Below are 13,673 nucleotides of genomic sequence, written 5' to 3' on the forward strand. Positions count from 1 at the left end.
TCAGAACAATTCTAGGATGATCCCCAGCGTGGCCTTGGCATGGGCTCCTTGCAACACTGACCGATCAAATCTGTTTAGGGCTTCATAGGAGTCAATCTTTCCACACTGAAAAGGTCATAACAGACATGGATTTGTTGTTGGTAATGGTAATATGAGTGTATGCATAACTCCAAAATAATGAGCATGTTTACATTAAATATGGGCATTGCTTTATGTATCAATTTTGCTTCAACAAAGGTTAAGAAAGCATGACATATGAATTGTTTTCTCTCTATGCCTCAGATATTTTTGGGAAAATGTCATCCGCTCATAATATTGCAGTTTGTGTCCTTTTCTCTGAAATAGCAAATTAAAACTCCAGATTCTAATGATGTTTAATGGACTATGCTAACAATGAATCTCTTTGTTGGGCAAGAAACTAACCCTTGTTCTTTAAACAACTATTGTTTAAGTCTTCAGTTGTGCAGAGTCAAACCATTCTAAGTAATCTACAAATATGTCATTGAATTTATCTTGTTAAAATCACCTAGTTTCCATAGAATTGCATCAAAATAAACTCAATATGGCATCTCAAATATTGTCAGTTAAAATAAACAATAGATGGCAAATTAAACTTGATGACATAATGTTTGACATGCATGCATTTAATCACATCTGAAATGAAAATGAAATTTGATTGACTTCCTTGATATATTTCCTTAAACATTTTGTCCCTTGTACATGAGAAGAAAAGCTCACAAATGCGTTCCATGAATGGGTTTTTAATTCAGATAATCCAGATGGAAATTAAACAAAAAACCATATGTGACCCAGGGAGATATCCTGAGCTGCAGACATCATTGGTGGCATGCCATCTAAAAGTAAAACCAAAGGCCCTGCTACCATGCTTGTTCCCAGTTTTGGAGAATAATGATGTCTAAAGCCGATTCATTCTCTAGGGTCATTTCAGGATACTATGTTGAAACCATTTCTCTTTTCACCCAGAGGACTTGGGCACTACATATTTAGTATTTCAGGTGGAACAGCTGCTGTCAAAGATGGCCACTATGTCAATATTCTCTATGCTTCTGTGTACACTAAGGAAATGTATAGATTTCATTAATTGTTGCCTTGTTTTGTCTTGGACTGTGTTGGATATTTTATATAACTTTAACTTACATGCAATGTATTTGTTTTAAAATTTTATTCAACTGTATGAAGCCAACACATCCTTTGACAGAATTCTCCTGATACAGATAACATGCATATGTATATATCTAATTATCTGTATATAACAGTTATCTGTAATATATTCATATGAAAAATCTATACTCCATTTTTCCTAATTTTGTTGATCTTAAGAGAGAACATGACCATGAGATACTTGAGTATAGTACTCATAGATGCTGTCAGTTTCCCAGTGCATGACCTGGTACTGGATGAGTTTACCTGCCAGGGAAGAAGTCTAGGCTGATCAGTGTCTTCTGAAGATCCCATTTCAGATTTCTGAATAAGCATGTTATGGAGGACGTGGGCCAGTGCATACACAGCATTATAGATGAAGTAGCTGGAGTCAGACATGGTCAACATGTCAATCAAACCTGACACAATCTCAAAGGATGTATCTTCAGGACAATTAAAAATTTTTCCACATAGTGACCCAGCAGATGAACAACGAAAAAGATGCAACCACAATTTTGGGATGTAAAAGCCTTCAGGGTAGTGGGAAGGGTCAACTGTCCTGAGAAAGTGTTGGAAGCCAGGGATCTCTCCCTTGTGAGGTGAGAACGAGAAGCTTCCATGGAAAGAGTGCAGCATGTTGTTCATCTATGACGTGACAATATCCTACTTTGCTGCCATGATCCACACCTTCCCTGTGGTTAAGAAGAATTCTGCTGTGAGGTCCACAGTGATGATGCTTCCTGCTTCACCATGGAATATGTGCACATTTGCAGAGGAGACTCTGATCCTACTCATGAAGGCAATGTCGCTGGGACCATACATTGTCTTAGTGTCAGGGAGCTTTTCTGTTAAGGCCACACAGATACCGTTCTTTTCTTTTTTTTTAAATTTATTTTTTATTGTAAACAAATGGGATACATGTTGTTTCTCTGTTTTTACATGGCATAAAGTCATTCCATTTGTGTAATCATAAATTTACATAGGGTAATGTTGTTTGATTCAATCTGTTCTTTTTCCCTTCCCCCACCCCTCAAACCCCTCTTTTCCCTCTATACAGTCCTTCCTTCCTCCATTCTTGCCCCCCTCCCTAACCCTAACTCTAACCCTAACACTAACCCTTCCCTCCCCCCATTATGTGTCCTCATCCACTTATTAGCCATATCATTTGACCTTTGTTTTTTGAGATTGGCTTATCTCACTTAGCATGATATTCTCCAATTTCATCCATTTGCCTGAAAATGCCATAATTTTATCATTCTTTATGGCTGAGTAATATTCCATTGTATATATACCACAGTTTCTTTATCCATTCATCAATTGAAGGACATCTAGGTTGGTACCACAATCTGGCTATTGTGAATTGAGCAGCTATGAACATTGACGTGGCTGTATCCCTGTAGTATGCTGATTTTAAGTCCTTTGGGTATAGGTCAAGGAGTGGGATAGCTGGGTCAAATGGTGGTTCCATTCCAAGTTTTCTAAGGAATCTCCACACTGCTTTCCAGAGTGGCTGCACTAATTTGCAGCCCCACCAGCAATGTATGAGTGTACCTTTCCCCCCACATCCTCGCCAACACCTGTTGTTGCTTGTATTCTTGATAATCACCATTCTAATTGGGGTAAGAAGGAATCTTAGGGTGGTTTTGATTTGCATTTCTCTTATTACTAAAGATGTTGAACATTTTTCATTTTCCATATGTTTGTTGATTGCTTGTAGATCTTCTTCTGTGAAGTGTCTATTCATTTCCTTAGCCCATTTGTCGATTGGATTATTTGTATTATTGGTATAGAGTTTTTTGAGTTCTTTATAGATTCTGGAAATTAGTGCTCTATCTGAAGCATGATTGGCAAAGATTTTCTCCCACTCTCTAGGCTCTTTCTTCGCATTGCTGATAGTTTCCTTTGCTGAGAGAAAGCTTTTTAGTTTGAATCTATCCCAGTTATTGATTCTTGCTTTTATTTCTTGTGCTATGTGAGTCCTGTTGAGGAAGTCTGGTCCTAAGCCGATGTGTTGATGATCTGGACCTACTTTTTCTTCTATAATTTGCAGGGTCTCTGGTCTGATTCCAAGTTCCTTAATCCATTTTGAGTTTAGTTTCGTGCATGGTGAGAGATATGGGTTTAGTTTCATTCTATTGCATGTGGATTTCCAATTCTCCCAGCACCATTTGTTGAAGAGGCTATCTTTTCTCCATTGCATATTTTGGGCCCCTTTGCCTAGTATGAGAAAATTGTATTTATTTGGGTTTGTGTCTGTGTCCTCTATTCTGTACCATTGATCTACCTGTCTATTTTGGTACCAATAACATGCCGTTTTTCTTACTATTGCTTTGTAATAGAGTTGAAGATCTGGTATTGCGATACCCCCTGTTTCATTCTTCCTGCTAAGGACTGCTTTAGCTATTCTGGGTTTCTTATTCTTCCAGATGAATTTCATGATTGCTTGCTCTATTTCTGTAAGGTACATCATTGAGATTTTAATTGGAATTGCATTGAATCTGTATAGCACTTTAGGTAGTATGGCCATTTTGACATTATTAATTCTTCCTATCCAAGAACATGGGAGATCTTTCCATCTTCTAAGGTTTTCTTTAATTTCTTTCTGTAGTGTACTGTAGTTCTCATTGTAGAGGTCTTTCACCTCTTTTGTGAGATTGATTCCCAAGTTTTTTTTTTTTTGCGAGGCTATTGTGAATGGGGTAGTTTTCCTGATTATTCTTTCCAAAGATTCATCACTTATGTATAAAAATGCATTAGATTTATGTGCATTGATCTTATATCCCGCTACTTTACTGAATTTACCTATGAGTTCTAAAAGTTTCTGGTGGAATTTCCTGGTTCCTCTAAGAATATAATCATATCACCAGCAAATAGGGATAGTTTGAGTTCTTCTTTTCCTATTCGTATCCCTTTAATTTCTTTGATCCCTCTAATTGCTCTGGCTAGAGTTTCAAGGACGATATTGAATAAAAGTGGTGAAAGCGGGCATCCCTGCCTTGTTCCAGGCTTATGGGGAATGCTTTCAGTTTTTCACCTTTTAGAATGATATTAGCCATGGGCTTAGCATAGATGGCCTTTACAACGTTAAGGAATGATCCCACTATCCCAATTTTTTCTAGTGTTTTGAGCATGAAGGGATGCTGTATTTTATCAAATGCTTTTTCTGCATCGATTGAATAATCATGTGATTCTTGACTTTAAGTCTATTGATATGGTGAATTACATTTATTGTTTTCTGGATGTTGAACCAACCTTGCATACCTGGGATGAAACCCACTTGATCATGGTGCACTATCTTTTTAATATGTTTTTGTATGCGATTTGCTAAAATTTTGTTGAGAATTTTTGCGTCGATGTTCATTAAGGATATTGGTCTGAAATTTTCTTTTCTCAATGTGTCTGTCTGGGTTAGGTATCAGTGTGATATTGGCTTCATAGAATGAGTTTGGGAGGGTTCCCTCCTCTTCTATTTCATGGAATACTTTGAGAAGTATTGGAATGAGTTCTTCTTTAAAGATTCTGTAGAACTCGGTTGAGAACCCATCTGGTCCAGGACTTTTCCTTGTTGTTAGGCTTTTGATGACTTCTTCTATTTCATTAATTGAAATTGGTCTATTTAAATTGTGTATGTCCTCCTCGTTCAGTTTAGGCAATTCATATGTCTCTAGAAACCTGTTGATGTCTTTGAAATTTTCGATTTTGTTGGAGTATAGATTTTCAAAATAGCTTCTAATTATGTTTTGTATTTCACTCGTGTCTGTTGTGATATTTCCTTGTTCATTCCGAATTGTAGTAATTTGGGTTTTCTCTCATCTTCTCTTTGTTAGTGTGGCTAACAGTTTATCAATTTTGTTTATTTTTTCAAAGAACCAACTATTTATTTTGTCAATTTTTTGTATTGTTTCTTTTGTTTCAATTTTGTTGATTTCAGCTCTGAGTTTAACTATTTCCTGTCTTCTACTACTTTTGGTGCTGGTCTGTTCTTCTTTTTCTAGGGCTTTGAGCTGTAGTGTTAGGTCCTTTATTTATTGAGTTTTACTTCTTTTATTAAATGCGCTCCATGAAATAAACTTCCCTGCTTTCATAGTGTCCCAGATATTTTGATATGATGTCTCCTTGGTCTCATTTCCCTCTAAGAATTTTTTAATTTCCTTGCTAATATTTTCTGTTATCCATTCATCATATAATAGCATATTGTTTAATCTCCAGGTGTCGGAATAGTTTCTGTTTTTTACTCTTTCATTTATTTCTAACTTTAATCCATTATGATCTGATAGAATACAAGGTAGTGTCTCTATCTCTTGTATTTGCTAACATTAGCTTTGTGGCATAATATATGGTATATTTTAGAGAAGGATCCATGTGCTGCTGAGAAGAAAGTGTGTTCGCTCTTGGTTGGATGGTACATTCTATAAATGTCCATTAAGTCTAAAATATTGATTGTGTTATTGAGATCTATGGTTTCTTTGTTCAATTTTTGTTTGGAGGATCTGTCCAGTGGTGAGAGAGGTGTGTTAAAATCACCTAGTATTATTGTGTTATGGTCTATTTGGTTACTGAAATTGAGAAGGATTTGTTTGACATACATGGATGAGCCACTGTTTGGGGCATAGATGTTTATGATTGTTATATCTTGCTGATTTATGCTTCCCTTAAGCAGTATGAAATATCCTTCTTTATCCCTTCTGACTAACTTTGGCTTGAAGTCCACACTATCTGAAATGAGGATGGATACTCCAGCTCTTTTGCTGAGTCCATGTGCATGGTATGTTTTTCCCCATCCTTTCACCCTTAGTCTATGAGTATCTTTTTCTATGAGGTGAGTCTCTTGCAGGCAACATATTGTTGGATCTTTCTTTTTAATCCAATCTGCCAGTCTATGTCTTTTGATTGATGAATTCAGGCCATTAACATTCAGGGTTATTATTGAGATATGATTTGGTTTCCCAGTCGTTTGGTTCATTTTTTAAATTTTATTTATTTATTTATTTGACATGTCTTGGTTCCTCCTTTATTTGACAATTCCTTTAGTGTAATTCCTCCCTTTGATGATTTACTTCTTTGTTTTTCATCTCTTCCTCATGGAATATTTTGCTGAGAATGTTGTGTAATGCTGGCTTTCTTTTTGTATATTCTTTTAGCTTTTGTTTATCATGGAAGAATTTTATTTCATTGTCAAATTTGAAGGAAAGTTTTGCTGGGTATAAGATTCTTGGTTGGCATCCATTTTCTTTCAGAGGTTGAAAAATGTTGTTCCAGGCCCTCTAGCTTTTAGGGTCTGGATTGAAAAATCTGCTGATATCCGTATTGGTTTCCCCCTGAATGTAATTTGGTTCTTTTCTCTCACAGCCTTTAAAATTCTGTCTTTATTTTGTATGTTAGGTATTTTCATTATAATGTGCCTTGGTGTGGGTCTGTTGTCATTTTGTGTATTTGGAGTCCTGTAAGCCTCTTGAACTTGATTTTCCATTTCATTCTTCAGATTTGGGAAAGTTCCTGATATTATTTCATTGAATAGATTGTTCATTCTTTTGGTTTGTTTCTCTAAGCCTTCCTCAATCCCAATAATTCTTAAATTTGGCCTTTTCATGATATCCCATAGTTCTTGAGGATTCTGTTCATGATTTCTTATCATCTTCTCTGTTTGTTCAACTTTGTTTTCAAGGTTAAATATTTTGTCTTCAATGTCTGAGGTTCTGTCTTCCAGGTGTTCTATCCTATTGGATATGCTTTCTATGGAGTTCTTAATTTGGTTTATTGTTTCCTTTATTTCAAGGATTTCTGTTTGGTTTTTATTCAATATCACTAACTCTTTATTGAAATGATCTTTTGCTTCCTGTATTTGCTCTTTTAACTGTCGATTGGTGCATTCAATGCCTGCATTTGCTCTTTGATCTCCTCGTTTGCTTCCCTGATCATTTTAATTATGTACATTCTGAACTCCTTTTCTGTCATTTCTTCTGCCATACTGTCATTGGGTTTTATTGATGTAACATCTAGATTTGTTTGGGACATATTCTTCCCTTGTTTCTCATGTTGTTCAGGTATCAGTGGACCGCTGAGATATTGCAGATTTCCTCTATTGACTTACAATGTCCCTGAAGATTTCTCTATATATCCCCCCTTAGCCTTCAGTAGGCTGAAGTCTTGGAGGAAGTTGATAATGCGGTGCTCCACAAGGAAGCTGCCTCTCTAGGGGTGGTGGCCTTCAGGTGGGGTATATTCCCTGCTAGTGGGCAGAGGTGTCTCCACTTGTTGACCAATGGTCATCCAAAGGGGAACTAGGCTGCGGGCTGAGGCCAGGCCTGTTTCGGCCTGTGTCTCTGGTTTTACCGTCCTTGTGGGTAAACCTCACCCGGCAGGGAAGACTCACCTGGTGGGGAAGTCTCGCTGGTCGGTTCCCCTCCTAGAGGTTCCCCTTAATCTACAACTACTGTCTGGGCTGGGCTGCCTTCCTCTGCAACGTTCCCAGGCTCCCGGCCCTACCTTCTGGGCCTGGGAGCCTCACCCTTCGCAGATGAGTCTCCTTAGGCTGCCTCTCCTTAGAGAATCTGCCCGCAGTCCTGGAACCTTTGCTCCGCCCTAAGCGCGTCTCTGTGCGGCTCTTCCACCAAGAAGCCTCCTAGGTCCCGGGACCCTGCTCTGCACCTAATCGCCTGGCTATGCGGCCCTTCCTCTGAGCAGCCACCTGGAGCCCCGTACAATCGCTCCGAATCCCAGAGACCTGCCGCTCGCCTCTTCCTCCAGACAGCCGCCCGGTGTTCCAGTGTGGTCACTAGGAGTCCAAGCAACTCACTGGGAGCCTCCTCCTCCCACCAACCACCTGAAGTCTGGGAAGTCACTCCAAGTCCACATGACCCACCCCGTTCCTCCTCCTCCTCCAGGTAACCCCCCAGGTGTTCAGGAGCGGTCACTGTGAGTCACTCTGAGTTGCTCTGAGTCCACGTGACCCGCTGCATGCCTCCTCCGGGCAGCCACCTGGAGCTCTGGTGTGACCACTGGAGACCAAGCGACCCACCGCGCTCCTTCTCCAGGCAGGCCCCCGGTGTTCAGGAGCGGTCGCTTTAAGTCCAAACAACTCACCACTCGCCTCCTCCTCTGAGCAGCTGCCTGGAACTCCAACGCAGTCACTGCGAGTCCAAGCGACCTGCCGTGCTGCTCCTCCTCCTCCTCCTCCTCCTCCTCCTCCTCCTCCTCCTCCTCCAGGCAGGCCCTGGTGTTCAGGAAAGGTCGCTCCGAGTCCAAACAGCTCGCCAAGCAGCTCCTCCTCTGTCAACTGCCTGTAGCTCTGGCGCAGTCGCTCCCAGTCCAAGCATCTTGCTGCACTGCTCCTCCTCCTCCTCCTCTGCGCAGGCCCCGGTGTTCAGAAGTGGTCGCTCTGAGTCCAAACAGCTCTCCTCGCAGCCCTTCCTCTGGGCCGCCACCCAGAGCCCCAGTGGTTGCTTCGAGTCCCAGCACTGTGCTGAGCGGCCTCCTCTATGATGCTCCCAGTTGTCCGAGTTCACTGCTCTAGCAAGGGGAGGGGTGTCTCGCCGGGCAGCTCTACTTCACAAAGTTCCCTGCGTTCCGGGACTACTGCCCCATCTGGGATGCCTCCCCAATGGGAGAGAGTCACCTGGCTGCTTTGAGTTGGTCCCAAGTCTCTCAATATCTACTCTTTTGAATCCTGAGTCCTGGAGTAACATGAAATGCAGCCACCCTCTAGTCTGCCATCTTGAAACCCCAGATACCATTCTTTACCAGCTCTGCTTTCAGATCCCTGAGGAACTACTCTCCCTTCAAATCATCAGATATGAAGAGTGCCACCCAGGTCCAGCCAAAGTGCAGCAGTAGGGAGACCATTCCATGGGCCAGAGAGCTGTCCTTGGGGGCCATTTGATAGAGTGATGGAAACTGGTCTTCATCACTTAGCATGGGATCAAAAGGACCATATCTGACCTAATGAGCAAAGATAATTGTCATGATTCTGAGTTCAATTGGAATTGGGGTTTCTCTCTTGTACAGGGCATGTTAGAATTTTCTAGGAAAGGGATCATGAGTGGATTACTGTTCAGAAAAGAGAAAGAGTGCTCTTTCAGTCAGCTTGTTCTCTGCTGTGACCAAAAGACCTGACAACAACCACTAGAGGAGGAAAAGTTTATTTGCACACTCATGGGTTCAGAATTTTAGTCCATGGCTGGCTGGCTCCATTTCTTGGGTTCACAATGAATCAGGACATCATGGAACTGTGGAAAAAGCCACAGTTGTTGCCTATTATCACCACCCAGTTAATCTATCAGCTTATTGATACACTGATTAGATTAAGGCTCTTATAACCTAACAATATAATCTCTAAAATTTCATGCATTGTCTCACACATGAGCTTTCATGGGACACCTCATATCCCCACAAGTGCTGTAGAAATTGCCCAGTTCTCTCCTTCTGAGCACAGGGAAGACCAAATTTTTCAGCTTTATTTCCATTAGGAAAGGTCATGTGACCTCCCATTAAAGACAGTGTGCAAGACCCTCATGAGCTTTCAACTCAAGTAGAGGGAATAAAGGATGGAATAAACAGAGGTGTCTTGCAACTTATACAATTTCCTGGGGTGTGTTTTATCCTCATGGGATATGGAAGCCCAGCAGCTGAATTTAGTGTTACGGACTGTCATTGGAGGAGATCCCAATTAGTCTGCAGAGTTCACAGCCCACCTGCCTGTGGGGTCTTGTAGAGCTCCAGAAGGGTTCCAATCTCAGCTGAGAATGCTGATGTGGTTCCTGCAATGACAGCAGCAGACTTGGTCTGTGTCTGGCAGTTGTAATTAGGGAGAGGGTCCATTTTTCCAGACAACCAAAGCAGAGTGCTCCACAAGGTGAACTGGTCACTGGAGAAGGCATTGTGGACCTGGAACCCCAAGGTCAGGTTGGGGAGCAAGTGAGAGTCCTTGTTGACCTCCTGGATGGCAAAGTAGAAAGCCAGCACATACTGGTAGTTCTTCCAAAGCCAGCTAAACACAAGGGAACAAGGAGTGAAGGTGATCCAACCATGCATTTCAAATCAACTTCTCCACTACACAAGACCTGGATCAGACTCTCTAATCCACTATGAGGGTCTCCTGCTTTCACATGGAGCTGGTGTGAACAAGGTTCTCTGGGCACATGTAAGATACTAGAGTGACTCTTTCCCTCTTAGGAAGTGAACTGAGGGGCTTGCATGGCATTGTGAGTGGGTGACGTGTTATTTTCCTGGATCATAAGTTACCCACTGAGCAGATTTGGTTGTCAGTGCCCTATAAATGGGAGGTGCATCAGTGCATGTGCAAGTCAGTAAGGTGCTCTCCTTGAGATGCCAGTGAGGGTCACACACTCTCCCCTTTGTAAACACTTTAGTAACATCTGTGGGGCTTCGCAACCTGTGGTCTAGAGCCTATTTAGAGGCAGACACGAATACACATCATTATGTACTCCTTGTGTCCCTAAGAGTTAAAATGAACCTAACTTGCCAGTTCTTCAAAAACTTGAGAGGTGCATCCTCCACAGCCCTTCCACATGGGGCATTTTGAGTGGATGCTTCCTAAAATCTACTCTATCACCTTATCACAGCTATTTTATTCAATTATATTTTTCTTGAACGCTAATATTTGATTCAGAATTTTGAATTTATTTCTTTTTTTCTTTATTTACTTTGTTATTTTTCCCTTCCCCCCATCCCTCACACCCCTCTTTTCCCTCTATACAGTCCTTCCTTCCTCCATTCTTGCCCCCCTCCCTAACCCTAACTCTAACCCTAACACTAACCTCCTCCACCAACCATTATGTGCCATCATCCACTTATCAGCGAGATCATTTGTCCTTTGGTTTTTTGAGATTGGCTTATCTCACTTAGCATGATATTCTCCAATTTCATCCATTTGCCTGAAAATGCCATAATTTTCTCATTCTTTATGACTGAGTAATATTCCATTGTGTATATATATATATATATATATATATATATATATATATATATATATACCACAGTTTCTTCATCATTCATCAATTGAAGGGCATCTAGGTTGGTTCCACAATCTGGCTATTGTGAATTGAGCAGCTAAGAACATTGATGTGGCTGTATCTCTGTAGTATGCTGATTTAAGTCCTTTGGGTATAGGTCAAGGAGTGGGATAGCTGGGTCAAATGGTGGTTCCATTCCAAGTTTTCTAAGGAATGTCCACACTGCTTTCCAGAATGGCTGCACTAATTTTCAGCCCCACCAGTAATGTATGAGTGTACCTTTCTCCCCACATCCTCACCAACACCTGTTGTTGCTTTTATTCTTGATAATCGCCATTCTAATTGGGGTAAGATGGAATCTTAGGGTGGTTTTGATTTGCATTTCTCTTATTACTAAAGATAGTGAACATTTTTTCCATATGTTTGTTCATTGCTTGTACATTTTCTTCTGTGAAGTGTCTATTCATTTCCTTAGCCCATTTGTTGATTGGGTTATTTGCATTCTCGGTGTAGTGTTTTTTGAGTTCTTTATAGATTCTGAAGATTAGTGCTCTATCTGAAGTATGAGTGTCAAAGATGTTCACCCACTCTGTAGGCTCTTTCTTTTCTTTGCTGAGAGAAAACTTTTTAGTTTGAATCTATCCCAGTTATTGATTCTTGCTTTCATTTCTTGTGCTGTGGAGTCCTGTTGAGGAAGTCTGGTCTTAAGGTGACATGTTAAAGATCTGGACCTACTTTTTCTTCTATAATCTGCAGGGTCTCTGGTCTGATTCCGAGGTCCTTAATCCATTTTGAGTTGAGTTTTGTGCACAGTGAGAGATATGGGTTTAGTTTCATTCTGTTGCATATGGATTTCTAAGTCTCCCAGCACCATTTGTTGAAGAGGCTATCTTTTCTCCATTGCATATTTTTGGCACCTTTGTCTACTATGAGAAAATTGTATTTATTTGGGTTTGTGTCCATGTCCTCTATTCTGTACCATTGATCTACCTTTCTATTTTGGTACCAATACCATGTCATTTTTGTTACTATTGCTTTGTAGTAGAGTTGAAGATCTGGTAATGCGATACCCCTTGCTTCGCTCTTTCTGCTGAGGATTGCTTCAGCTATTTTGGGTTTCTTATTCTTCCAGATGAATTTCATAATTCCTTGCTCTGTTTCTGTAAGGTACATCATTGGGATTTTAATTGGAATTGCATTGAATCTGTATAGCCCTTTTGCTAGTATGGCCATTTTGACATTACTAATTCTTCCTATCCAAGAACATGGGAGATCTTTCCATCTTCTAAGGTTTTCTTTAATTTCTTTCTGTAGTGTACTGTAGTTCTCATTGTAGAGGTCTTTCACCTCTTTTGTGAGGTTGATTCCCAAGTGTTTTATTTTTTTCAAGGCTATTGTGAATGGGGTAGTTTTCCTAATTTTTCTTTCCAAAGACTCATCACTTATGTATAAAAATGCATTAGATTTATGAGCACTGATCTTATATCCTGCTACTTTACTGAATTCACTTATGAGTTCTAAAAGTTTTCTGGAGGAATTTCCTGGTTCCTCTAATTATATAATCATATCATCAGCAAATAGGGATAGTTTGAATTCTTCTTTTCCTATTCAGATCCCTTTAATTTCTTTGGTTTTTCTAATTGCTCGTGCTAGAGTTTCAAGGATGATATTGAATAGAAGTGGTGACAGGGGGCATTCCTGCTTGTTCCAGTTTTTAGGGGAAATGCTTTCAGTTTTTCACCATTTAGAATAATATTAGTCATGGGCTTAGCATAGATGGCCTTTACAATGTGAAGGAATGTTCCCACTATCCCTATTTTTTCTAGTGTTTTGAGCATGAAGGGATGCTGTATTTTATCAAATGCTTTTTCTGCATCTATTGAAATAATCATGTGATTCTTGACTTTAAGTCTATTAATATGGTGAATTACGTTTATTGATTTCCTGATGTTGAACCAACCTTGCATCCCTGGGATGAAACCCACTTGATCATGGTGCACTATCTTTTTAATATGTTTGTGTATGCGATTTGCTAAAATTTTGTTGAAAATTTTTGCATCGATGTTCATTAAGGATATTGGTCTGAAATTTTCTTTCCTTGATGTGTCTCTGTCTGGTTTAGGTATCAGTGTGATATTGGCTTCATAGAATGAGTTTGGGAGGGTTCCCTCCTCTTCTATTTTATGGAATACTTTGAGAAGTATTGGAATGAGCTCTTCTTTAAAGGTTTTGTAGAACTCGGCTGAGAACCCATCTGGTCTTGGGCTTTTCTTTATTGGTAGGCTTTTGATGACTTCTATTTCATTACTTGAAATTGGTCTATTTAAATTGTGTATGTCCTCCTCATTCAGTTTAGGCAATTCATACGTCTCTAGAAACCTGTTGATGTCTTCGAAATTTTCTATTTCGTTGGAGTATAGATTTTCAAAATAGCTTCTAATTATGTTTTGTATATCAATCGTGTCTACTGTGATATTTCCTTGTTCATTCCGAATTGTAGTGATTTGGGTTTTCTCTCGTCTTTGTCAGTGTGGCTAAAGG

General features: G+C 40.1%; 1 protein-coding gene across 1 annotated transcript in view; it reads right to left on the bottom strand.

Annotated features, from left to right (window-relative positions):
* LOC306646486 (uncharacterized protein) overlaps positions 1-13,673 on the bottom strand; it is a gene marked incomplete at both ends in the record, with an annotated part of 84,870 nt that continues 71,197 nt past the window's right edge. Inside the window, 3 exon segments of the mRNA XM_079115086.1 lie at positions 1-105; positions 1,429-1,604; positions 9,852-10,147. Of these exon segments, the coding sequence (XP_078971212.1) occupies positions 1-105; positions 1,429-1,604; positions 9,852-10,147 (577 nt within the window).

Source organism: Sciurus vulgaris (assembly GCF_902686455.1).
Source record: "Sciurus vulgaris genome assembly, chromosome: 16".
NCBI classification, from domain to species: domain Eukaryota; kingdom Metazoa; phylum Chordata; class Mammalia; order Rodentia; family Sciuridae; genus Sciurus; species Sciurus vulgaris.